At 39.5% G+C, this 26,005-nt stretch overlaps 1 protein-coding gene across 1 annotated transcript in view; it reads left to right on the top strand.

Moving 5' to 3' along the window:
• Positions 1–26,005, top strand: part of LOC126470685 (dynein axonemal heavy chain 7-like) — a 762,325-nt gene that overhangs the window by 375,161 nt on the left and 361,159 nt on the right. The window contains exons 15-16 of the mRNA XM_050098686.1: positions 3,045–3,202; positions 12,148–12,378. Of these exons, the coding sequence (XP_049954643.1) occupies positions 3,045–3,202; positions 12,148–12,378 (389 nt within the window). The remainder of the gene's footprint in view (positions 1–3,044; positions 3,203–12,147; positions 12,379–26,005) is intronic.

Raw genomic sequence — 26,005 nt, forward strand, 5'->3', positions numbered from 1 at the left:
CAGTTTTGACTCTTGCCAGAGATAATTTTCAGTCATAAATCCAATTACTATGAACTTCAGTTCATCACCAGTGTGGGGATTTGAGAGTTAACTAAATCTTAATCCTGATGATTAACTGTGATTCATGGTAATTAAATTTGGAGCTGAAGATGACTCTTGCTAGAGTCAAAACCAGTAATCTAAATAAATATAAAAAGTGACCCAGATGGTGTTTCCCTTTTTCCACTACTGGCGTATTAAAAGTGGTCACAGCACTATCAGACTTTAAATGTTCAATTACAAAACTTTATGTGTGATTGGTATATGCTGTGATGGTATCACACATGTGGCATGCAGGAGTTACTGATTCTATGTAGATTTGCATTCCCTGATGGCCAGTACTTGTAATACAGGGTAAGGTGTTGTCAGTTGTGTGGCTTCCTTGTGACAGTGTTGAGGTGTGATGATGATGATGATGAACGAAGGGAGAGGGTGAAACCCTACGCCAGTACATAGCCTACTCCTCCTGAATAGCACCAAGGGGCTAAAGAGCTTAACGTCCCCATCTGATGGGCGGATCACAATCGACAGTGTCACATGTGCTCATTTCGTCAGACACGGCCGAGAGATTTCATATTTAAACTGGATTGTTGACACAAAGTCTTGTGATCAGGAACTTTACACCACCTCCACTCTTCCCCTCGCTGGCCAAATACTGGAAGTGAAAATTTTCTACCATCAGGATTTGAACTGCCTTAATCCCATGTAAAGTGTCACCACACAGGTGTGTCTTAGCAATCTCAGCACAGAGGTGGATTGCGGGCCTATTTCTGATAGAGTGTAAATTGCAGTGGCTTAGTAGATTTTTCTGTTCAGCAACACTACATTTGTGTGTTATTTCATCAAAATCTTTAACCATCATATCCTGTTTTTCTAAAAACACTTAGGATATTATTAATGTAATGGAAGGAAACATTCCACGTGGGAAAAATTATATATAAAAACAAAGATGAGGTGACTTACCGAACAAAAGCGCTGGCAGGTCGATAGACACACAAACAAACACAAACATACACACAAAATTCAAGCTTTCGCAACAAACTGTTGCCTCATCAGGAAAGAGGGAAGGAGAGGGGAAGACGAAAGGAAGTGGGTTTTAAGGGAGAGGGTAAGGAGTCATTCCAATCCCGGGAGCGGAAAGACTTACCTTAGGGGGAAAAAAGGACAGGTATACACTCGCACACACGCACATATCCATCCACACATACAGACACAAGCTTACCTGCTTGTGTCTGTATGTGTGGATGGATATGTGCGTGTGTGCGAGTGTATACCTGTCCTTTTTTCCCCCTAAGGTAAGTCTTTCCGCTCCCGGGATTGGAATGACTCCTTACCCTCTCCCTTAAAACCCACTTCCTTTCGTCTTCCCCTCTCCTTCCCTCTTTCCTGATGAGGCAACAGTTTGTTGCGAAAGCTTGAATTTTGTGTGTATGTTTGTGTTTGTTTGTGTGTCTATCGACCTGCCAGCGCTTTTGTTCGGTAAGTCACCTCATCTTTGTTTTTAGGATATTATTACTAACTTAAAATTTTCAGTAGTTGTACCAGCACGTTTAAAGTACTGTTCTTTACTCAGTAAAATCTAGATCCAATCTAACAACAGCGCAACTGAGTGACTGGTTAACATAGATTGCCACACCATCTCATAAGTGTAGTTTTCTGTAGTAACTATTTGCTACGTTATAGTTACCCAATTTAGCAACTGTAAGTTCACTCTCAGTGGTGCAATGTTCACTCAAAGAAAAGATATCAAACCTATTCTTTAGTCTAAAAGTATTTATAATAATTTCTTTATCATGTACTCCTTCAATGTTCAGTACCAAATTTTAAGATCAAAACTTTTTTTGGTTTTAGACTGAACGTTTTGATGAGGGACTATAAATTCTTTTGCACTATTTATGCCATGGGCTTCTTCCTCTTGCAGATTTTGATTAAAAAATTATTTAAACAGAGAGGAAGCTCTGTTTTATGCCTGCCCTAAACACTTGACACTACTTCTTCTACTGTACCTCTCTTCTCTCCTTTTGATGGTACAGTTGTGCCCATTACGGTTGCTGCTACTGTTACTGGTGAATTTTCTTTTATAGCTTGTTATGGTACTGCTATACCTGCTTACCTGCTGTTGTTCCATAGATCATAAATATGACATTTTGTAATGATGTGGAATGTGTCAGATTGACTTTTTTTTTCTTCTTTTTTTACAGTTACTACTTTGTATCTAAAGATTCATCTGTTGAGTAGAAGGAATTGTCATCCAGAAATTCTTTTAATTTTTTTAAAATGTTGGCTTTTAATGTTATTTGGCAAATGACCAATGATTTTTTTGGCAGCATAATCCACCATTTTCTATGCCTAAGTCATATTTATCCTAGAATAGTGAATGTCATCCTTTCTTCTAGTGCTGTAGCTATGCACTTCACTAATTTTTTTTTTAGCTGAGATGGGTTATTAATAACAAGTTTCATAAGTGAATATATGTATTGTGAAGGTACTGTGGATATCCTGAGTTTCTCAAATAAACGTCTGCAATGTGATACTGGGAGGGCTCCAGCTATTATTCTGATTACTCACTTTTGTGCAATGAATACTTTTCTGTTAATGATGAATTACCCCAGAATATGATCCCATATGAAAGCAGTGAATTAAAATAGCCATAGTAGGGTAATTTACTGAAATGTTGTTTGTACTGGAGATATTTTTGGTGTTTTTGCTGGAACTGGTTCAGATGCTGGTAGTTATTATCTTGTAAACGATCAGTGAAACATTTTTCTAACACATAATATTAAGAGACTTATTATGTAATTAATTGTTATTTTATTTCATTTTTACTTATATTGTAATACTCAACTTGAGAATAATAATTATAACTGAGCATTAATCTTGTAATAGATATTACCAAAGCTGTGAAAATAAACAATCCTATTGATAACCACACTAAACAGAAAGATGTTAACTTTCAAGTATTACACTTTTAAAGAAACTGCCATTGACATTTAATTTGTTTTCAGATGCCATTGCAGCATTAAACACATTGAAACCAACAGATATCACCCTTGTCAAATCAATGAAAAATCCACCAGACACTGTCAAGTTAGTTATGGCAGCTGTATGTGTCATGAAAGATATTAAACCAGATCGAATTAATGATGCAGCTACAGGCAGGAAGGTATGTTATTTTTATTTTCTGTTATTTCTTGTCCATTTAATTTTGTGTGTCCTCTTTATTAGAATACTATTTGGCACTTATTTTTCCTAAGCTACTTCTGAAATGTTGATGTCTTTCCTGACAGTCACCTAGTGAGATGGTAGAACATGGGTGATCCACTAAGAATCCAGAAGCATTTTTCATACAATATGTAATCAGGTTCTTGAAATACGAGAAAAAAAGTCTGCATTGTATTTTACATCTTTCCATGGCTATTGACTTGGTTTGTCATAGTGGTTTCTTAGATAAATTGCATTGCTTTGGAATAAGAAATAGTGTGCCCAGCATTATAAATTATTTTAATGAAACCAGAAACAAAATGTAGAAATAAAATACAAATAATTTAGGAGTAAAGGAGACAACTCACCAAATAGTGGGGACACTGAGTAGTTGACAGACACACAAAAAGAGATGAAAACTTTGCTACTTTGCAGTCGAATTCCTTAATGAGTTAGAACGTGCGTGCGCGCACACACACACACACAAACACACACACACACACACACACACACACACACACACACACACACTTTGGGGTAGAGGGTGTGGACGGTGTTGCTTAGTGGAGTTTAAGGCCAGGAGGAATACACAAATAAAAGATGTGTTGCAAGAATAACTCCCATCTATGTAGTTAAAAAAAGTGCATAAACTGCAGCTGAACTGATATATTACAAGGCTGTTTTCACAGGTGGTCCTACCTCTGATGGGGTAGGGTAAGCATGTCACTGGATGTGCTAAGTGGGCAACTTGCACAGGGCCTGCACTTGGATCTTCCACAGTGATATGACTCCTGTAGCAAGGGGTTGGGTGTGGGAGGGGCATAAGGATGGATCAGGACATTGTGTAGGTTGGGTAGACAATGGAATACCACGTTAGGAGTGGTGGGAAGGATTGTGGGTAGGTAGTCTCTCATTTCTGGACAAGACTGTAGATAGTCAAGGCTGTGGTAAAGAATATGGTTTAGTTGCTCCAGTTCATGATGATAAAGTGTAATGAAGGGTGTGCTCCTTTGCAGCTGTGAAGGCTGTTGTGAGACTTTTGGGTTACTGGGCAAGGGAATTGTCATCACTGCAGATATGGTGTCTATGTTTGTATATGGAAACAAAGCAAATTATACAAAATTCCTAAGAAGCATCATAAATAATGCATAGTATTTTAGTGTTAACATTAGGGACACAGATCTAAGAGAAGTGGAGGGTATCATATTTCTGGGATGGTAGATGAACATATTTATGAGCTAAGAACATCATATAAGCCTAGAAAAGATGTACTCAAAAATAAGTTTAAGCAGATTTCAATTACGAAAATCCCCTATACAAAACACAGAAAAATAGGAGAAATTAGGATTCAGATGAAACAAATGAGAGGACACCCATTGCACTATGTGCTAGTTTTGTAGCCTTGTTGTTTATTTCAGGCAAATGCATTAATCCAAAAAAGGTTTGGCTGAAGCTGAGGGGCAACAAGTTGTGGTATAAACCATTTACTTCCTTTATTCATAAATTTGAAGAGATAAAGTAACTCTGTTGCACTTCCAGACAGGCTACTGATGTGTGGCACATGGAGTCTTTGTCTGAGTAGCTGACTCATCAAGTTGTGGGGATTGTTGTGTACAGATTTTGAGAGACCATTCCTTAACTGAATTTGTTGTATATCATGGCAAGGGGCTGCACTTGTTTTATCAACTAAACTTTTCTCTCCTTTAGGTGACAATGAAATGATTGTAGAATAGTTATGTCAGGTGTTCTATCCAAATGGTTAGATAGATATTTTAGTGGGTTCTGTGATTTACTGGTTCACCCAGGTAATTAATCACAATATCCTGAGATTTATCATTTTAGTCTCTTCTGTTAATGTAGTTGTATTTTAAAAATTCTTTTTAAAATATGGCCTGTTTTTATATTTACTCTTTTCACATTTCTTAGTTGTGAAGATCATTCATATTGAAAATTGCTCTGTTGTTCATATGCTGCATTCAGTGTTTCATTATTAGATTATACAAAGGTTGTTCCTGGTATCTGTGTATTCAATAAAAAATTACTGTCATTTATTGAACTCTGCCATTAGTTTAATTTGGATGCAGTAGTGAGCATTTCAGATGTATATGTCTTGTGGCATTGATCTACGGAGGTCAATAAGACCAAGAAAAACTGAGCTCTAAGAACATTTTACAGGGTGGTTCAAGAGGAACATCACATAATTTGTGAGGTGATTCTACATGTGAAAATAAACCAAAAAAAGTCCTATGAACATGTCCCTAGTTTTCAGTTGTTACAGAACTGGAGCATGTTGAAGACAACACCTATCCAAGAGTTATTATGAAGACAAATGTGAATGCTACTTACCAAAATGTTAGGTAGGTGCTGTGGTGGACAGAATAATGGTGAGACAGATGACAGATACATCCTACAAGAGGTGTTCAAAGAGCCGCCACCCATCTCAATGCACTTGTCAACATGCTGGTTGGTGTGTTGTGCTGCACATTGAACATCATCTTGGCAATCTTTAATGTGGGTGACAGCTCCAGTAATGCAAGTAACAAGTTCTTCACATGTATCAGCTTTCACAGCATATACATCTCTATTTAACCAGGCTCATAACCAGAAATCTAATAAGATTAGGCCAGGTGATCTGTCAGGCCACCATAGATCAGATGTGTTATTCAGATACTGGCATATTTGTCTGGTACAGTGGATGAGTGATCTGTTATGTTACAGATTTGTCGATGAGGGAAATGTCTCTGGTATTCTTTCACAGCTGGACAGGCACTGCCATTATGGTACCAAACCCTGGGAAATACCTTGGCACAGGGAGTTTGTTGATGAGGGAAATGTCTCTGCTTTTCTGTCACAGTCACATAGTTACTACCATTATGCTACCCATGTACAAACAATACATCTGTGTGTTCTGCATGAGTGGACGCATGCAGCCTGTTGGTATTCTCAAACACAATGGACTTTTTTTTAATGAAAGATGAGCAAAATATATCAATACAAACTGGTGTTCCTGGACCTGCATTAAATTTTTGTGTTCAAGTACATCATTTTGACCACACCCCCCAGAATTCCAGTTCTGCTTGGACACCAATATTGAGGTGATGAACTCATTTCTTTGCCTTGTGAAACGTGGCCAACCAGGTCACACATGAACGTTTCTGGACTATATCACAGCCAATCATTGGTGTTACAATGGACTACATTTCCAGATCAAATTATTTGGTGCCATACAGACACATTTCCCATATTTTTCATGCAGCACATTACATAAAGTGCCACAGTTTCTGCCTGAACAACCACAACAACTTGATTCAGCATTGTAGAATTGGTGCTTTTCATTCATAACATCATTGATGATATGGCAAAATATGCTGTATTACTGTGTAATATCAGAGATTATGCATCTATCATCAACACTGTAATTCTGTCACCATCTGACTTTTGCCAGTTTTAAACAGCTAAGGTAGCTTTATTGCAAAGACTATTCATATCATCTGAAAAACAAGTTCATTTGGGAATTTAATCAGAACAATTAATTGGTAGGACAAAATCATATTTCTGGCACTATTCATGAAACATAGTGGATCCAAAGTCATTGTCAGATAATACATTGTGGGCAGCATGGGCGAGCAAATTGCCTCATGTTATTCACACTTCCTTACTTAGGAATAAAGTATTCATGCAAGATGTCAAACTACAGATCACAAAACATGTTTTTTCACTTCAAGATGGATGCTCTTATTACCTGGGAGCCAATGGCAAGCCTCACCTTGTTACGTTCACCTGCTTTATTTCTTAATTAATTGTCCTCGGTGTCGATGTACTGCATTGCTATAGTGGCTGAAAAATAGGGGGTGGAAGTTCAACACTGACTACTATGAATGATGTAGCTGACAGATTCACAGTTGTATTTCATAGTTATTTACTTTCACTGTTCACACCCCCCAATATTACACAGTAATATGTCCAGTTAAGTATTGGCAAATTTTTGATAAGCCTCATTAATAGTTTGCAGTCATACATCAGCACACTGCTACAATAGTTTACTGTTGAACATGAGCAGTAAAACCTAACCACACAGTTCACTGTCTTTCAAATAAATTAAACAGACACTGTCATTGATTTAACACATGGACTGTTTTTTGTTACACTTATTTCATGGTCAAGTTGATGCACTGTTGTTGTTCTAACCAACACAGGTTTCTTGTTTGAAACTCGGTTGTGGACTGCCTGTCTTGGGATCAAAAATTGGGCCCTCATATATCCTCACAATAAAAAGGCACTGAAACTATACATTGGTCAATGTTTAATGTACAGATATTACAATTGAAACTTAACTCAGTCAATTAGTTGAAACCATCAAAAAATTGTGTCTTTTTAACAGTTTCTGCTACTACAAGGGCTAAGCCATATTATTTGTTTAAATGATGAAGTTAACTGATACAGTTATGCAAACAATACTTTTGCAAAGCTAGTAATTACTTTGGAATTAATTAAGAGCAGGCTTTGCTAACATATTTTTGAATAGAGCCAAATAAATACTTAAAGAATGCTATCAGTTGTTCCTCCAAATGTTTATAATTAGCACAGAATTTATATTTGTTTATAAGTCAACAATAGTATTTAAGTTACAAAACAATTACTGGTTTCACCCTATATCAGAGGATACTAACCAGAAAAAGTCAGAATCAATTACATACATAAAACTAAGCATCAAATTAGATCTGGTGGTATATTCTTTAATACTGAGGGCCAACTTTTCTATTTTATGGAAATGTAGATTATACACACATATGTTAATCATAATTAGTTCAAAAATGAAAAAATGAATTTTAAGAAGGGGGATGGAAAAAAAATAGGGGAAGTAAAAATATCCCAGTTCGCTTTGTCACAACCTACAGTATCCATATTGCACTATGAAACAGCATTCAGCAACTAAATAATGCTGGATGCAGCCAGTGAATCATGATGTGCCCAAAAGAGATCAATGCCTCCCAGCTCCCAAGATTCGAAATGATCAGCTGCATTTAATGGACCAGCTACTGCCACTCACTGTTACAATAACAACTAACAGAGCACATATTGTTGTTGGTTTCACTCATATTTCAGCACCATCATGTTCAAATGCATCTCACCATGTCAGTACCCAATTCCACTTGTGATCTTCTATGGGCATCACTGATCATGGAGTCTAGAAAGTATGCCTAGACCCTATTAACATAAACCAAACTAGTTTGCTTCATCCTTCAGAAGACAGTGACCCTCTCTATGCTCTTAACAAGAATACATGCCAACATTTTATAGTGGACTCCAGCTTAGAAATATGCACAATCCCAAGAAAAACTGTCAGTTGCACACTTCAAGATATCTGCTACAGCTCTGGGCTGTGAATGATTCACCAGTAATAATGTATGCTTCCACTCCCTGCACTATTGACATAGTTCTTGGCAAAATATTTATATTTATATTCACTTTTATGATAGCTGACATTAACCAACCTATGTTAGGAGTTGAATTTCTGTGTTCTTACCTTTTTCTGTCCTGATTTTAGAGAAGGTCTACTTTTCAAGAGAGAAACGGGTGATTCCATTCCAGATATCGTTGGCAGAACTCCAGTTTCTTTTTCTCCACAGTAAACAGAACCCTCAACAGCTTTGATAAATTAACTTCAAAAATTAATATTCTCAGAAGCCGAGCAGATGACTACCATACATTTGTTATATGTAGATACTACAAGGGATTCTCTGGCACTATAGAAAGAAAATTTGTATTCACATGACACTTTGTGTGACAAGTGCAACAAACTTGTAGAGATGAAAGATCTACTATCATCAGTAAGAGTTACCATTCAACCATCAGTCAACATTTCAGTTGTGTTTTGCAAACCATGGTAAGCTGATGAAGTAGGATAAAATACTTCAAAGACAGTTCCAAGGATGATAAAAAAATTAAAAAATTTGAAGAAGATGCTCATACAAAATCTATTGGACTTGGATGCAGTGCATACTAGAAGCAGTTAGGGCATGAAATGGTTGCACAGAGCAGTACACATCCAGAAGTGCACTGGTCAACTAGAATCATCAGTGGCTACACAAACTCTTCTGAACAATGATATTCCATCAGATCTGAAGGAACACTTACAGGACAGTGATTGTGCACTCAGTGATAATCACCCCAACTCAAGTGTGATTCATGCAACTTGAACCAATACTCACCATGATATTAACGGAAATATTAAGGGAAATACACTACTGAGGAACAAGCTGTCTTCCATAAAGTGTGGTGACTATTCCCTGCTCAGTTCGCAAAAATAGCTGTAGATGAATTATTAAAGAAGGGCATAGTACATCCTTTGGATAGTGCATGGACTTCCCCAAACCGCTTAGTACCAAAAACGATGGTACTTATAGGTTGTGCGGGAACTACAGAACATTGAGCACATGAAGCAAATTGCAAAGTTATTCTATCCTGAACATAAAGGACTTTGCTCATTCGTTGCCTGGTGCTTTAGTCCTTAGCGTGACACACTGTGAAAACGTTTATTTACTGATACCTATGCCTAAGAAGAACATTTCAAAGATGGCAATAATCAATCCTTTTGGTTTGTTTGAGTTCTTGTACATGCTTTTCAGTTCAAAAAATGCTGTACAGACCTGGTAGAGCTTTAGTGATTCATGTTTTGGCATACTTCCTTTCTGTTTCTATTACCTAGATGATTTATTGACTTTTTGCTCTTCGTCTCAACAACTTGAGGATCATACTCATGAGGTGTTTAGCACATTGGACAAGTTATGTACTGTTGTGAATGAGGTCAAATGTCAGTTATGTCAGAGTTGGTGGCATTCTTTGGACATTCAGTGACACAGGATGGGATTAGGCCTATGGCAGAGAGAGCTGAACTCATTAAAGAGAGTCTATGACCTACAATCTTTTAAGAACTCAGAAGGTTTCTGGGGACGACTAATTTTTACTGGTGACATATACTGCAAGCTACAAGAATCAAGGCATGCTTAACCACTAGTCTGGGAGGTAGAAATACTAAGGGAAAATAGCCTTTAAAATGGACAATAGAAATGCTACACACAACTGAGGTTGTCAAATAGTGCTTACAAAATGCCATCACTCTTGCTCACCCTTCCCCTTGGTCCCATTTATCCATTAAGGCATTCATGAGTGAGAGAGATATTGAAGTACTTTTGCAACAGACTGTTAATGAACATCAGCATCCCCTGCATTTCTTTTCATGTAATCTGACTAGTAGTTATGGTAAGCCTATGACTGCAAACTTTTGGCCCTGTTTGAAGCAGTGAAGTACTTGAGAGAGGATATCAGGGAATGTGACCCCAAAATTATTACTAACCATCACCCTTTGGTTTACATGATCTGCAAGCTGAATTGGAACATTATGCCCTGTCATTTCAGATACTTTTGTAGGACATATCAGCCAAATTTACTGCCTTGGCCTTCATTCACATGTGGAATGCTTTATTTCACTGCCTGTCATCAATTACTGTTGTCTAAAGGTAGAATTTTGAGTCACATCATTTTGAAGTATTGTGTAAAAAGTGTGCAGTGTGCAACATTTCCACATTACAGCATTCCACTCCCAAAGCAACAGTTCAGTTAAACACTGGAATCCTGCACTAAAAGCAACACAGATATTCCAAGATTCACTTTGGACTGAAGCTCTATTATGGGTTTTGATGGGAGTTCCCATGTCATACAAGGTAGATTTGAAATAATCTTTAGCCAAAATACTGTATGACAAATGCTTAACTGTTCTCAAGAGCTTTCTCCTACTGTCACCACCTTTGACAGTCTCTGAAATACTGTTTCTTGTATCTAAAGTCAAACGACATACAACCTGTAGCTGTAGTTCACATCCCCAAGCTCGTGGTATACAGCAGGTTTTTGTACATAGGGCCACGAAGGACAGTAGCCATGTGATGCTCGACAATGATACCATATGAATAACCCTTCAGCAGTCATATTCAGGCGCTCACAAGGTGCTTCTGTGGGGGAACCACACATTCTCTACCTTGCTTAAGAACAAATAAACAACTGTTTTTGTTCACTGCCTCAAGCCAGCTTGGGTGCTGTGGGAACAGGAAAATGAAAATCACCTACCACAACAATTGGCAGATTCTACATCTACCTCCTCTTCAACTGACAAGATTGTTTCTCCCAACTGCTTACTCTTAAATGAGGAATATGATGTCTTAATAACATCACTATACAATGACAATGGCACACCTCACAGTTCTTGCTATGGCCAAATGCTACACGCCTCCCCCCCCCCCCCTCCCCTTTCCCAGCAAGAGTATGTTTGTTTTTAGGGACAAATCCACCTACCATGTCTCCTGAGCTGTGCGCTGGTGGAGGGGAAGGTGGGTGCTCTGTGGCAACATCAGCCTGCTGCAGTTGATATGAGCAAGCAAAATAGAGGACTAAGATCGTTATATATGTGTAATATCTTTTGTTTTATACTTGACCATTGTCTTGTTTGCTTTGCATTATCTGTGCTAACATGTGTATCTCAGGTCTTGTGATCACTTAGGCTGAATAAAGTGATAAAATTTCATGGAATCAATACGTGCATTTCATTTCTCACCACCAGAGAAAAACTCACATCTCCTAAAAATTATGATTGTATGTTTGTGACAATATTAACAATTATTTATTGTTGTATTGCACTGAGATACTGCTGTCCTCTGTGCTGATTTATTTATCAGTTATTTATCTTGTTGGGTTAAATATTATTCACACATCATATACAATTAACATTTTGACATGTGACTTCTCTTATACTTTATATGAGATTGCAACTTTAAATTTCTTATGACTTGCCATAATTATATTTAAACAAGAAAAAGTAATGGAAAATGATAACTTTGTGTCAATGATTTTCAGATAATTGATTTTTGGGGACCTAGCAAAAAACTGTTGGGAGATATGTATTTCCTTCAAAGCCTCAAGGATTTTGATAAAGATAACATACCTTTACCTATAATGAAGAAGATTCGTACAGAATATCTCCCTAATAAAGATTTTAAGCCACACATTGTAGCCAAAGCATCTAGTGCTGCTGAAGGTTTGTGTAAATGGGTCATGGCTATGGACATGTATGATGCTGTCAAGAAGGTGAGTTTCCACGCACAAATTAGAAAAGTAAGTAAGAGTTGTTTATCACAATACTTTCACATAGTGGTCTCAATTATTGTGTAGCATGAAAGAATTTGTTCCTATTATATAGGCTCTAACTCTAGAAGTGTATAAAGAGCTGATATTGATTTGTGCAAAATTTCACAAATTTTTGGCATTAAATATTACATGAAAACAACAACCGAGTAGTGTTTGGGAAGGAACATCCTTTTCAATGTAGCCGCTCTTCTGCAAACACGTACAGTAATAAATTAATATAGACATAATTCCCATGATTATCACCTCTGTTATGTTAGCACTAATCATAATTGACTGTCCTTTATTACAGAACTTCCAGAACACGATGTGTGAATGAGAGAATGTACAAATGAGTCATTTACACAGTAATATTTTAGAATACATATTTAAGGAAACTTCATTTTCCAGCAGTTTTAGTTCAATATTTTAAATACTCCACTTACGATAACTGTTGACATTTAAACACAATAAAAAAAGAACTTGAGGATCTACATCTACATCTACATTTATACTCCGCAAGCCACCCAACGGTGTGTGGTGGAGGGCACTTTACGTGCCACTGTCATTACCTCCCTTTCCTGTTCCAGTCGCGTATGGTTCGCAGGAAGAACAACTGTCTGAAAGCCTCCGTGCGCACTCTAATCTCTCTAATTTTACATTCGCGATCTCCTCGGGAGGTATAAGTAGGGGGAAGCAATATATTTGATACTTCATCCAGAAACGCACCCTCTCGAAACCTGGCGAGCAATCTACACCACGATGCAGAGTGCCTCTCTTGCAGAGTCTGCCACTTGAGTTTATTAAACATCTCCGTAATGCTATCACGGTTACCAAATAACCCTGTGACGAAACGCGCCGCTCTTCTTTGGATCTTCTCTATCTCCTCCGTCAAACCGATCTGGTACGGATCCCACACTGATGAGCAATACTCAAGTATAGGTCGAAAGAGTGTTTTGTAAGCCACCTCCTTTGTTGATGGACTACATTTTCTAAGCACTCTCCCAATGAATCTCAACCTGGTACCCGCCTTACCAACAATTAATTTTATATGATCATTCCACTTCAAATCGTTCCGCACGCATACTCCCAGATATTTTACAGAAGTAACTGCTACCAGTGTTTGTTCCGCTATCGTATAACCATACAATAAAGGATCCTTCTTTCTATGTATTCGTAATACATTACATTTGTCTATGTTAAGGGACAGTTGCCACTCCCTGCACCAAGTGCCTATCCGCTGCAGATCTTCCTGCATTTTGCTACAGTTTTCTAATGCTGCAACATTCTGACACTGATGCATTTTTTTCCACTCGAATTTAGGATGAAATTCCTGTTGAATATGTTATGTACTCCTGTTGAGACGTCTTCTTCTGGGTATAACACACATCATTTGGAAATAAAAACAGAACGAGTTAAGCCATGTGCACACTGTAGATTGCACAATCATATATGCAAGAACAATGACAATACTCGTATGATGACGACTGCTGTGGTGCAACTTGACACATCATTTTTATCCATTGCCAGCTCAGTGCTAACTGAAATCGCTCTTTATAGTTGGTATATATATAGGGTGGTCCATTGATCGTGACCAGGCCAAATATCTCACGAAAAAAGCGTCAAACGAAAAAACTACAAAGATCGAAACTTGTCTAGATTGAAGGGGGAAACCAGATGGCGCTATGATGGCCCCGCTAGATGGCGCTGCCATAGGTCAAACGGATATCAACTGCGTTTGTTTAAATAGGAACCCTCATTTTTTATTACATATTCGTGTAGTACGTAAAGAAATATGAATGTCTTAGTTGGACCACTTTTTTCGCTTTGTGATAGATGGCGCTGCAATAGTCACAAACATATGGCTCACAGTTTTAGACGAACAGTTGGTAACAGGTAGGTTCTTTAAATTAAAATACAGAACGTAGGTACGTTTGAACATTTTATTTCGGTTGTTCCAATGAGATACATGTACCTTTGTGAACTTATCATTTCTGAGAACGCATGCTGTTACAGCATGATTACGTGTACATGCCATATTAATGCAGTAAATGCTCAAAATGATGTACGTCAACCTCAATGCATTTGGCAAAATGTGTAACGACATTCCTCTCAACAGCAAGTAGTTCGCCTTCTGTAATGTTCGCACAGGCACTGACAATGCCCTGACGCATGTTGTCAGACGTTGTCGGTGGATCACAATAGCAAATATCCTTCAACTTTGCCCACAGAATGAAATCCGGGAACGTCAGATCCGGTGAACGTGCGGGCCATGGTATGGTGCTTCGACGACCAATCGACCTGTCATGAAATATGCTATTCAATACCGCTTCAACCGCACGCGAGCTATGAGCCGGACGTCCATCATGTTGGAAGTACATCGCCATTCTGTCGTGCAGCGAAACATCTTGTAGTAACATCGGTAGAACATTACGTAGGAAATCGGCACACACAGCACCATTTAGATCGCCATCGATAAAATGGGGGCCAATTATCCTTCCTCCCATAATGCCGCACCATACATAAACCCGCCAAGTCCGCTGATATTCCACTTGTCGCAGCCATCGTGGATTTTCTGTTGCCCAATAGTGCATATTATGCCGGTTTAAGTTACCGCTGTTGGTGAATGACGCTTCGTCGCTAAATAGAACGCGTGCAAAAAATCTGTCATCGTCCCGTAATTTCTCTTGTGCCCAGTGGCAGAACTGTACACGTCGTTCAAAGTCGACGCCATGCAATTCCTGGTGCATAGAAATATGGTACAGGTGCAATCGATGCTGATGTAGCATTTTCAACACCGACGTTTTTGAGATTCCCGATTCTCTGCTGTCTGCTACTGATGTGCGGATTGGCCGCGACAGCAGCTAAAACACCTACTTGGGCATCATCATTTGTTGCAGGTCTCGGTTGACGTTTCACATGTAGCTCAACACTTCCTGTTTCCTTAAATAACGTAACTATACGGCGAACGGTCCGGAAACTTGGATGATGTCGTCCAGGATACCGAGCAGCATACATAGCCCACGCTCGTTGGGCATTTTGATCACAATAGGCATACATCAACACGATATCGACCTTTTCCGTAATCGGTAACCGGTCCATTTTAACACGGGTAATGTATCACGAAGCAAATACCGTACGCACTGGCGGAATGTTACGTGATACCACGTACTTTTACGTTTGTGACTATTACAGCGCCATCTATTACAAAGCGAAAAAAGTGGTCCAACTAAAATATTAATATTTCTTTACGTACTACACGAATATGTAATAAAAAAATGAGGGTTCCTTTCAGAAAAAAAACGCAGTTGATATCCGTTTGACCTATGGCAGCGCCATCTAGCGGGCCAACCATAGCGCCATCTGGGTTCCTCCTTCAAGCTAGGCGAGTCTCGTTCTTTGTATTTTTTTCATTTGATGCTTATTTCGTGAGATATTTGGCCCGGTCACTATCAATGGACCACCCTGTATTTTACTTTCATGACGCAGTGTAGGTAACCTCATAAAACAAAGTGTGTGAGCGATTTGTGGTAGTTCTCTGTGGGAACCTAATGCTAGAACCTTTGCTAGGATAGAAGAGCCCAGCCAATTCTTACGTCACTGAGTGCTGTTTTCCTGAGTGAAAAATATATTCACGGCTGCTAAATGGATTTTCATGTCACTGAAAGAAGGTCAGCTATAAACAGCAGGCAATTTCAGACTGGTTACCGCCTGAATAGCACGTCTGTGGCTTTCTTGCTAAGTGAATAATATGTCTGGGTGGTTCTCCACGTTACAGGAAAGTAGGCCATTTATGAGTAGCATCCAACACAGATTTCAGCTTGTCTATGAGAAAAATCGTTGTCTACGGCAGGGATTCCCGAACTGTGTTCTGGGGAAGATTGGTGTTCTGTGGGATGTGGAGAAGTGTGTCATAAACCCTGTTAATAACCTGGTTTATGTTTTCGACCTTTTAATGAAGCATATTATTTTTAAAAACATTATTATTATTTCTGCGTTATTAGTTATGATTTTAAATTGAAGTAATCTCAAAATGAAACAAGTTTTTCTCGTTTCTAAAACTTTATTAAGTTTCAACACGAAGAAGTTGTTGCATTAGAGTACCAGCTTTCTCAAAGTGTTCCATGAGAAGAGAACTTAAGGAATCCCTGGCCTTGCATATGAATAGGAGGTGAGCTTTGATCTGCAGGGAAAACAAACATCTTTTTCCTGGCTATTAACGGCAACCTATGTTGGTTGTAGTTTCCTGGGAGAAAAAATGATTTGTCTAAGCTACTAATAGAATGCGTTTGGACCTGTAGAAATCTTAATCTCATGTTCAGGAATGAGGGTGTGGTGATTAGTGCTGCCATTAAAATGCAGATGTCCTGAACACGACCATAACAGGATGAGGGGAAGTCAGAGTGGGCCAGTGGAAGGGTGGTGGCTCCTATCACTGCGAAATGTCACAGCACTGGATGGTTGCAGGCTGTGGCAGGAGAGAATATCCAGTCATGTTGGGAAAGCTGGGGCATGCAGGTAGTGGCCTGCTGTGGTAGCCCAACCCAGCATGGTCTGGCCCAGGGCGATGGTTGTAGAGTAGTGGCAGTGACAGCAGTACAGCTGGGGACACACCATGCCTAACACTCTACCCATTATGGTGCTCACAGTGCATGGTCTCACTTGACTGACAGCACCTGAACTGTAACATCATATTAAATCCAAATCTTTTTTTAATTTCCTGGTAAAGAAGTGATTCTAAACTTACAACACACATAAAAACTCACAAAAATACAGGCTGCACCAGTATCTCAGGGTCATTCACCTTGGATTACGATGTCATGGGATTGGGGGGGGGGGGGGGGGGGGATCTGAGGACCATGCAGGCTCCACCGATACCCTCAGGTACGCTGTATTGTATCACTATCTTGAATTTCAATTTCATAGGGCTGCGTCATTGTTATGATGTCATAGTGCTGAGGTAAAACTGACAACAATGCAGACTGCACCAGTAACCCAGTATCAGCCATTCTAGATATTTCAGAAAGTAGAACAATGCTTCCTCTTGGATTTTTTTGAATTTCTCGACATTTTACAATTAGCAGAACTTAGCTGGATTCAGTTTCCTAATTTAACACCATTTTTTGAATATCCCATCAAATTAGAATTTATTGCCACATGATACATAAGGCAATTTGCTTAGACTGTAGGGGTTGGGGAATGGGAGTGAGGGAAACTGGCAACAGTACATGTCATCACAGAAGAGAAACTAGGGGGAAATCTAGAAACAATGCAGACTGCACAAGAATTCTTCCAGCTACACTTTCTCCTTAACCAACACAAAGTGGGCTCTACTACTAAAAAGTTTAAATTCAACCATACCCAAAAACTGAACACACGGAATGTGAAGAGAATGAAGTTTCCGAAGGCTGTCTTTAGGTATTATTAGATTTGTGCTTTGTGTAGAGAGAGATTTTCGCGAAGTATAACTTACATAACAACAAAATTTCACTTCAAAGCAGCATAAGCGAATTTGGCGGAAATTGCAGTTTATGGATTCTTTATTATATCTGAATGCTCACTCTAAGACTCTAATTTTTATTATTATTTCTGGTCTTAGAAATATTTCAACAATTCCTGGGTGAAATTGGTTGAAAATTTAATGATGTTGAACTTGTGAAATATTGAGTCTAGTTTGGCCACATTACTGATTTGTATCCACAGAAATGAAATTGTAGTTATTAGTCGCTTTACCATAATGAAATACTCACTATTGGCAGTCAAGATGTGTTTGTTTTTCTTTGTATTACCTGCATAAACTGTTGTATTGAGAATTAATTCACTGTCTGTAGCCTAAAGTGGATTCTGCCACGTTTCTAAAGTTCTATAATTCCAGATTACATTCAGCTTAGGTATTTACAAATAACAACTTTCAGCAAATATTGCTGTTTATAGGATTCTACATCTACATCTACATTGATACTCCGCAAGCCACCCAACGGTGTGTGGCGGAGGGCACTTTACGTGCCACTGTCATTACCTCCCTTTCCTGTTCCAGTCGCGTATGGTTCGCGGGAAGAACGACTGTCTGAAAGCCTCCGTGCGCGCTCTAATCTCTCTAATTTTACATTCGTGATCTCCTCGGGAGGTATAAGTAGGGGGAAGCAATATATTCGATACCTCATCCAGAAACGCATCCTCTCGAAACCTGGACAGCAAGCTACACCGCGATGCAGAGCGCCTCTCTTGCAGAGTCTGCCACTTGAGTTTATTAAACATCTCCGTAACGCTATCACGTTTACCAAATAACCCTGTGACGAAACGCGCCACTCTTCTTTGGATCTTTTCTATCTCCTCCGTCAACCCGACCTGGTACGGATCCCACACTGATGAGCAATACTCAAGTATAGTTCGAACGAGTGTTTTGTAAGCCACCTCCTTTGTTGATGGACTACATTTTCTAAGCACTCTCCCAATGAATCTCAACCTGGTACCCGCCTTACCAACAATTAATTTTATATGATCATTCCACTTCAAATCGTTCCGCACGCATACTCCCAGATATTTTACAGAAGTAACTGCTACCAGTGTTTGTTCCGCTATCGTATAACCATACAATAAAGGATCCTTCTTTCTATGTATTCGTAATACATTACATTTGTCTATGTTAAGGGACAGTTGCCACTCCCTGCACCAAGTGCCTATCCGCTGCAGATCTTCCTGCATTTCGCTACAGTTTTCTAATGCTGCAACTTCTCTGTATACTACAGCATCATCCGCGAAAAGCCGCATGGAACTTCCGACACTATCTACTAGGTCATTTATATATATTGTGAAAAGCAATGGTCCCATAACACTCCCCTGTGGCACACCAGAGGTTACTTTAACGTCTGTAGACGTCTCTCCATTCATAACAACATGCTGTGTTCTGTTTGCTAAGAACTCTTCAATCCAGCCACACAGTTGGTTTGATATTCCGTAGGCTCTTACTTTGTTAATCAGGCGACAGTGCGGAACTGTATCGAACGCCTTCCGGAAGTCAAGAAAAATAGCATCTACCTGGGAGCCTGTATCTAATATTTTCTGGGTCTCATGAACAAATAAAGCGAGTTGGGTCTCACACGATCGCTGTTTCCGGAATCCATGTTGATTCCTACATAGTAGATTCTGGGTTTCCAAAAACGACATGATACTCGAGCAAAAAACATGTTCTAAAATTCTACAACAGATCGACGTCAGAGATATAGGTCTATAGTTTTGCGCATCTGCTCAATGACCTTTCTTGAAGACTGGGACTACCTGTGCTCTTTTCCAATCATTTGGAACCCTCCGTTCCTCTAGAGACTTGCGGTACACGGCTGTTAGAGGAGGGGCAAGTTCTTTCACGTACTCTGTGTAGAATCGAATTGGTATCCCGTCAGGTCCAGTGGACTTTCCTCTATTGAGTGATTCCAGTTGCTTTTCTATTCCTTGGACACTTATTTCAATGTCAGCCATTTTTTCGTTTGTGCGAGGATTTAGAGAAGGAACTGCAGTGTGGTCTTCCTCTGTGAAACAGCTTTGGAAAAAGGTGTTTAGTATTTCAGCTTTACGCGTGTCATCCTCTGTTTCAATCCATCATCATCCTGAAGTGTCTGGATATGGTGTTTCGAGCCACTTACTGATTTAACGTAAGACCAGAACTTCCTAGGATTTTCTGTCAAGTCGGTACATAGAATTTTACTTTCGAATTCACTGAATGCTTCACGCATAGCCCTCCTTACGCTAACTTTGACATCATTTAGCTTCTGTTTGTATGAGAGGTTTTGGCTGCGTTTAAACTTGGAGTGAAGCTCTCTTTGCTTTCGCAGTAGTTTCCTAACTTTGTTGTTGTACCACGGTGGGTTTTTCCCATCCCTCACAGTTTTACTCGGCACGTACCTGTCTAAAACGCATTTTATGATTGCCTTGAACTTTTTCCATAAACACTCAACATTGTCAGTGTCAGAACAGAAATTTTCGTTTTGATCTGTTAGGTAGTCTGAAATCTGCCTTCTATTACTCTTGCTAAACAGATGAACCTTCCTCCCTTTTTTTATATTCCTATTAACTTCCATATTCAGGGATGCTCCAACGGCCTTATGATCACTGATTCCCTGTTCTGCACTTAAAGAGTCGAAACGTTTGGGTCTGTTTGTTATCAGTAGGTCCAAGATGTTATCTCCACGAGTCGGTTCTCTGTTGAATTGCTCGAGGTAATTTTCAGATAGTGCACTCAGTATAATGTCACTCGATGCTCTGTCCCTACCACCCGTCCTAAACATCTGAGTGTCCCAGTCTATATCTGGTAAATTGAAATCTCCACCTAAGACTATAACATGCTGGGAAAATTTATGTGAAATGTATTCGAAATTTTCTCTCAGTTGTTCTGCCACTAATGCTGCTGAGTCGGGAGGTCGGTAAAAGGAGCCAATTATTAACCTAGCTCGGTTGTTGAGTGTAACCTCCACCCATAATAATTCACAGGAACTACTACTAACAGCGACGAACACTCCACCACCGGTTGCATGCAATCTATCCTTTCTAAACACTGTCTGTACCTTTGTAAAAATTTTGGCAGAATTTATCTCTGGCTTAAGCCAGCTTTCTGTACCTATAACGATTTCAGCTTCGGTGCTTTCTATCAGCGCTTGAAGTTCTGGTACTTTACCAATGCAGCTTCGACAGTTGACAATTACAATACTGATTGCTGCTTGGTCCCCACATGTCCTGACTTTGCCCCGCACCCGTTGAGGCTGTTGCCCTTTCTGTACTTGCTCAAGGCCATCTAACCTAAAAATCCGCCCAGCCCATGCCACACAACCCCTGCTACCCGTGTAGCCGCTTGTTGCGTGTAGTGGACTCCTGACCTATCCAGCGGAACCTGAAACCCCACCACCCTATGGCGCAAGTCGAGGAATCTGTAGCCCACACGGTCGCAGAACCATCTCAGCCTCTGATTCAGACCCTCCACTCAGCTCTGTACCAAAGGTCCGCAGTCAGTCCTGTCTACGATGCTGCAGATGGTGAGCTCTGCTTTCATCCCGATAACGAGACTGGCAGTCTTCACCAAATCAGATAGCCGCCGGAAGCCAGAGAGGATTTCCTCCGATCCATAGTGACACACATCATTGGTGCCAACATGAGCGACCACCTGCAGATGGGTGCACCCCGTACCCTTCATGGTATCCGGAAGGACTCTTTCCACATCTGGAATGACTCCCCCCTGTATGCACACGGAGTGCACATTGGTTTTCTTCCCCTCTCTTGCTGCCATTTCCCTAAGGGGCCCCATTACACGCCTGACGTTGGAGCTCCCAACTACCAGTAAGCCCACCCTCTGCGACCGCCCGGATCTTGCAGACTGAGGGGCAACCTCTGGAACAGGACAAGCAGCCATGTCAGGCCGAAGATCAGTATCAGCCTGAGACAGAGCCGGAAACCGGTTCGTCAGACAAACTGGAGAGGCCTTCCATTCAGCCCTCCGGAATGTCTTTTGCCCCCTGCCACACCTTGAGACGACCTCCCACTCTACCACAGGTGAGGGATCAGCCTCAATGCGGGCAGTATCCCGGGCAACCACAGTCGTAGTCCGATCGGGGGATGCGTGGGACGAGCTGGCCATCCCTGACAAACCCCCATCCGGACCCCCACAGTGATGCCCATTGGCAACAGCCTCAAGCTGTGTGACCGAAGCCAACACTGCCTGAAGCTGGGAGCGAAGGGATGCCAACTCAGGCTGCGTCCGAACACAGCAGTTGCAGTCCCTATCCATGCTAAAAACTGTTTTGCAAAGAACGTCTGAACTAATCTACAGAGAGCACAAACAAATTGACAAAATTTAAACGGTTATTAAAATACAAGATTGCCTAGTAAATGCAGTAATGCTGCTACTTGCGCACTGCTGACACTGCTCGGCGGCGGAAGGAGACTATGCGATTTTACACTATTCAGGTACTAAAACGCGATGCTACAACTCTCAAATACTATAATACGCCCAAAAGTTATGAATTAAACAATGCAAGTACCAAAAACACGCAAAGAAATTAAGAATTAAACTATGTAACAAATGAGTGAGCTAGGAGTATAAGACTTGCTGCTGCAGCTGCTTATCCAACTGCGGCAGGGAGCACACTGACTGTGACCAACCGACACTGGCCGTTCAAAACAAAAACAGAAGACAAACGACTACGCGAATTTACACTATTCAGGTACTAAAACGCGATGCTACAACTCTCAAATACTATAATACGCCCGAAATTTATGAATTAAACTATGCAAGTACCAAAAACACGCAAAGAAATTAAGAATTAAACTATGTAACAAATGAGTGAGGCAGGAGTATACGACTTGCTGCTGCAGCTGCTTATCCAACAGTGGCAGGGAGCACACTGATTGTGACCAACCAACACTGGCCGTTCAAAACAAAAACAGAAGACAAACGACTACGCGAATTTACACTATTCAGGTACTAAAACGCAATGCTACAACTCAAATACTATAATACGCACGAAATTTATGAATTAAACAATGCAAGTACCAAAAACACGCAAAGAAATTAAGAATTAAACTATGTAACAAATGAGTGAGCTAGGAGTATACGACTTGCTGCTGCAGCTGCTTATCCAACGGTGGCAGGGAGCTCACTCTCAGAACTGGTGATCACTGTCGGTCCTCTGTAGCTACACCTAGGCAATGCCTCAATGACAAGTGTCAGCAGTCCAGCTGATAATTTGGACAGTAAAAACCTTTTCAAATAAAGAGAGCCTGAAAGGATTTGTTTCATGAACATGCATCCATCAATTGTATAATTGAATGATGACAATGTAAATTTGTGCTGGACCGGGGCTTGAATCCAGATTTTCTCCTTACCACAAGCAGTTGCCATATCATTAGGCTATCCAAGCACATGTCATGTACAGATCCAAACTTCCATATGTCACCAATCATGAGTTTACAACCTGCACTTGTGCATCCACTATGCATATTCCCTCACAGGGGAGACTTTTTAATTGAAAGTTGATTGCCCAGTGCCGGTGGTTAATACAATATCACAATGCCTCTGTTGTACAGAAATATCATGCAATTTTCCTTTGGCCATGCATGCATGTCTGAAAGAATATGCACTGTGGCAATTACACTCATTATGAAATACATGAAATGTATTCACACTTGCAGATATGGACAACCATCAACCATATAATGGAATGACAACACAGACAATGCAATATCGTTTTTATCTGCTGATACCAGGCAAATGAACTTCAATTGAAATCTCTCCCCTGTATGAGAAGATACATAATGGATGTATGAGTGCAGATTGTAGACACATGGTTGATGATATATGAAAGTTTAGGTGTGGTTATGACATGTGCTTGGATAGCCTAATGTTAAGGTAACTACTCACGATATGCAGGAAATCTGCGTTCGAGCACCAGTTAGGCACAAATTTTCATTGTCATGATTCCATTATACAGCTGATGGTTGTCCATATTCACAACTGTGAATAATTTCATGTGTTTAATAATGGCTGTAGTTGCCACAGTATCTGTTCCTTTCAATATGCTTGTATGTCTGAAAGAACTTTGCATTGTACTTCTGAACAACACAGGCACTGCAATATTGCATAGTAACCTCCAGTTTTTTCCTTTATATATGAGCAAGAGCATGTGTGTCATTAAATTAACTTCTACATTTTAGGTTCTAGCACTTTGTATACCAATTAAATATGCTGTCCATTTTATTTTGTCATCATTTTTCACTGTTTCCATCAAAATGCATGTGTCATGATAAACTGCATATTTTTGAGTTTTTAAGATTGTCACATAAAATATTATGTGTACTGTATTTGAAAGTGTAAACTAAGTTTCTGCACAGTACAGATTTTATCAGCGGAAGATCTTTTCTAACAGAGAGGTGTTATGCAGACACATTTCATTCATGGAAGTGAGCTACATTTATATATACCACAAATTTTGGTAGCAATATCTCATGCAGAAAATCATTTACCTTTAATTTCAGTCTATACACATCTACATTAGTGCCTTTATTCCATCTTTTTCTATTCATTGAGCAGTTTGTACTGAAAAAGTGTTCAAAACTTTACAATTATGATACAGACATAAATATTTATGAAGTCTAATGGTATGGCATAACAGTGTATTATGTGCATAACTGTGAACTCATGTTCCAGTTAGTATAGTCATATATGATCTTCGTTTTGTAATAGAACAAGATGGAAGCATCCTACTTGTCCTTGGACCACTCCCAATATCCCTATAACTTTATTTCTTTATTTGATTTTTTTTTATAAATGATACATGTATGACAATGGAAAATCCAGGATGGAATGTACCAATATTATAAAAAGGAAAGTTGCTACTCACCATGTAGCAGAGATGCTGAATCACAGATAGGCACAACAAAAGAACTGTCACAAATAAAGCTTTTGGCCAGTAAGGCCTTCGTCAACAATAGATCACACACACACACATGCTCTCTCTCTCTCTCTCTCTCTCTCTCTCTCTCTCTCTCTCTCTCTCTCTCTCTCACACACACACACACACACACACACACACACACACACACACACACACACACACACACACATGCTCTCTCTCTCTCCCTCTCTCTCTCTCTCTCTCTCTCTCTCTCTCACACACACACACACACACACACACACACACACACACACACACACACACCCTCTCTCTCTCTCTCTCTCTCTCTCTCTCTTTCTTTCTCTCTCTCACGATGCAAACATAACTCACACAAACAACTGCAGACTCAGGAAGTGTGACTGACTCAGCACCTCCGCTATATGGTGAGTAGCAACATTCATTTTCATAATAATGATACATATTTGAAAATTACATAAAATGGCTTTTTACTTATTCAAGTTGATCATAGAACTTCGTTATTTATTTTGTAATTACCTAATTACTGATGACAATAGCATAAGTAGTTTACCTGGAAATAATTTTTGTGAGAAAATATCCATAATTTCAAATTCAGAGAAAAGACGTGAAGGTGAAATTTTTAGAATGCAAATAGTTATTTGTTTATATATTTATATAGGTCCTTATGTGGCCCACATTCTTCTCTTACCTTATAACATCTTACTTTTCCAAAAACATACTGTTTCAAAACTTACAGACAGTCATAGTTCTCATGTTCCAGAGAATTAAAATCTTAGGTATCGTCTATTTCCAAAATCTAGTACCACAGTTTTATAGCTTGGATGTTTTGATTCAAAAAAGTCTACTTTCGCTAGGTGAACTTGTCAGTGTGCCTCTTGTTCAATTTGGAAAATTTCATTTTTTAGCCATTTTTCGTCACTGTTGTGAATTCTCCCAGAAGTAGAAATAATATAAAGTAGCACTTACAATTTTTACTTTTAACTGATCATCCATTTCATATCACTTAATGAAATAGTCAAGATTGCAAATAATCATATATTTAAAATGATGATTGGCTTAAGCATTTATGCTGGCCATCTTCAAATCTATGGCACCATTTGGCAGAATTGAGCAGTACTAAGAACAGTTGCATGATGCAACCGTGCCGTAATGGAGCTGTTCTGTGCGCTGCTGAC

The sequence above is a fragment of the Schistocerca serialis genome, chromosome 3, assembly GCF_023864345.2.
Source record: "Schistocerca serialis cubense isolate TAMUIC-IGC-003099 chromosome 3, iqSchSeri2.2, whole genome shotgun sequence".
In the NCBI taxonomy this organism is placed as follows: Eukaryota; Metazoa; Arthropoda; class Insecta; order Orthoptera; family Acrididae; genus Schistocerca; species Schistocerca serialis.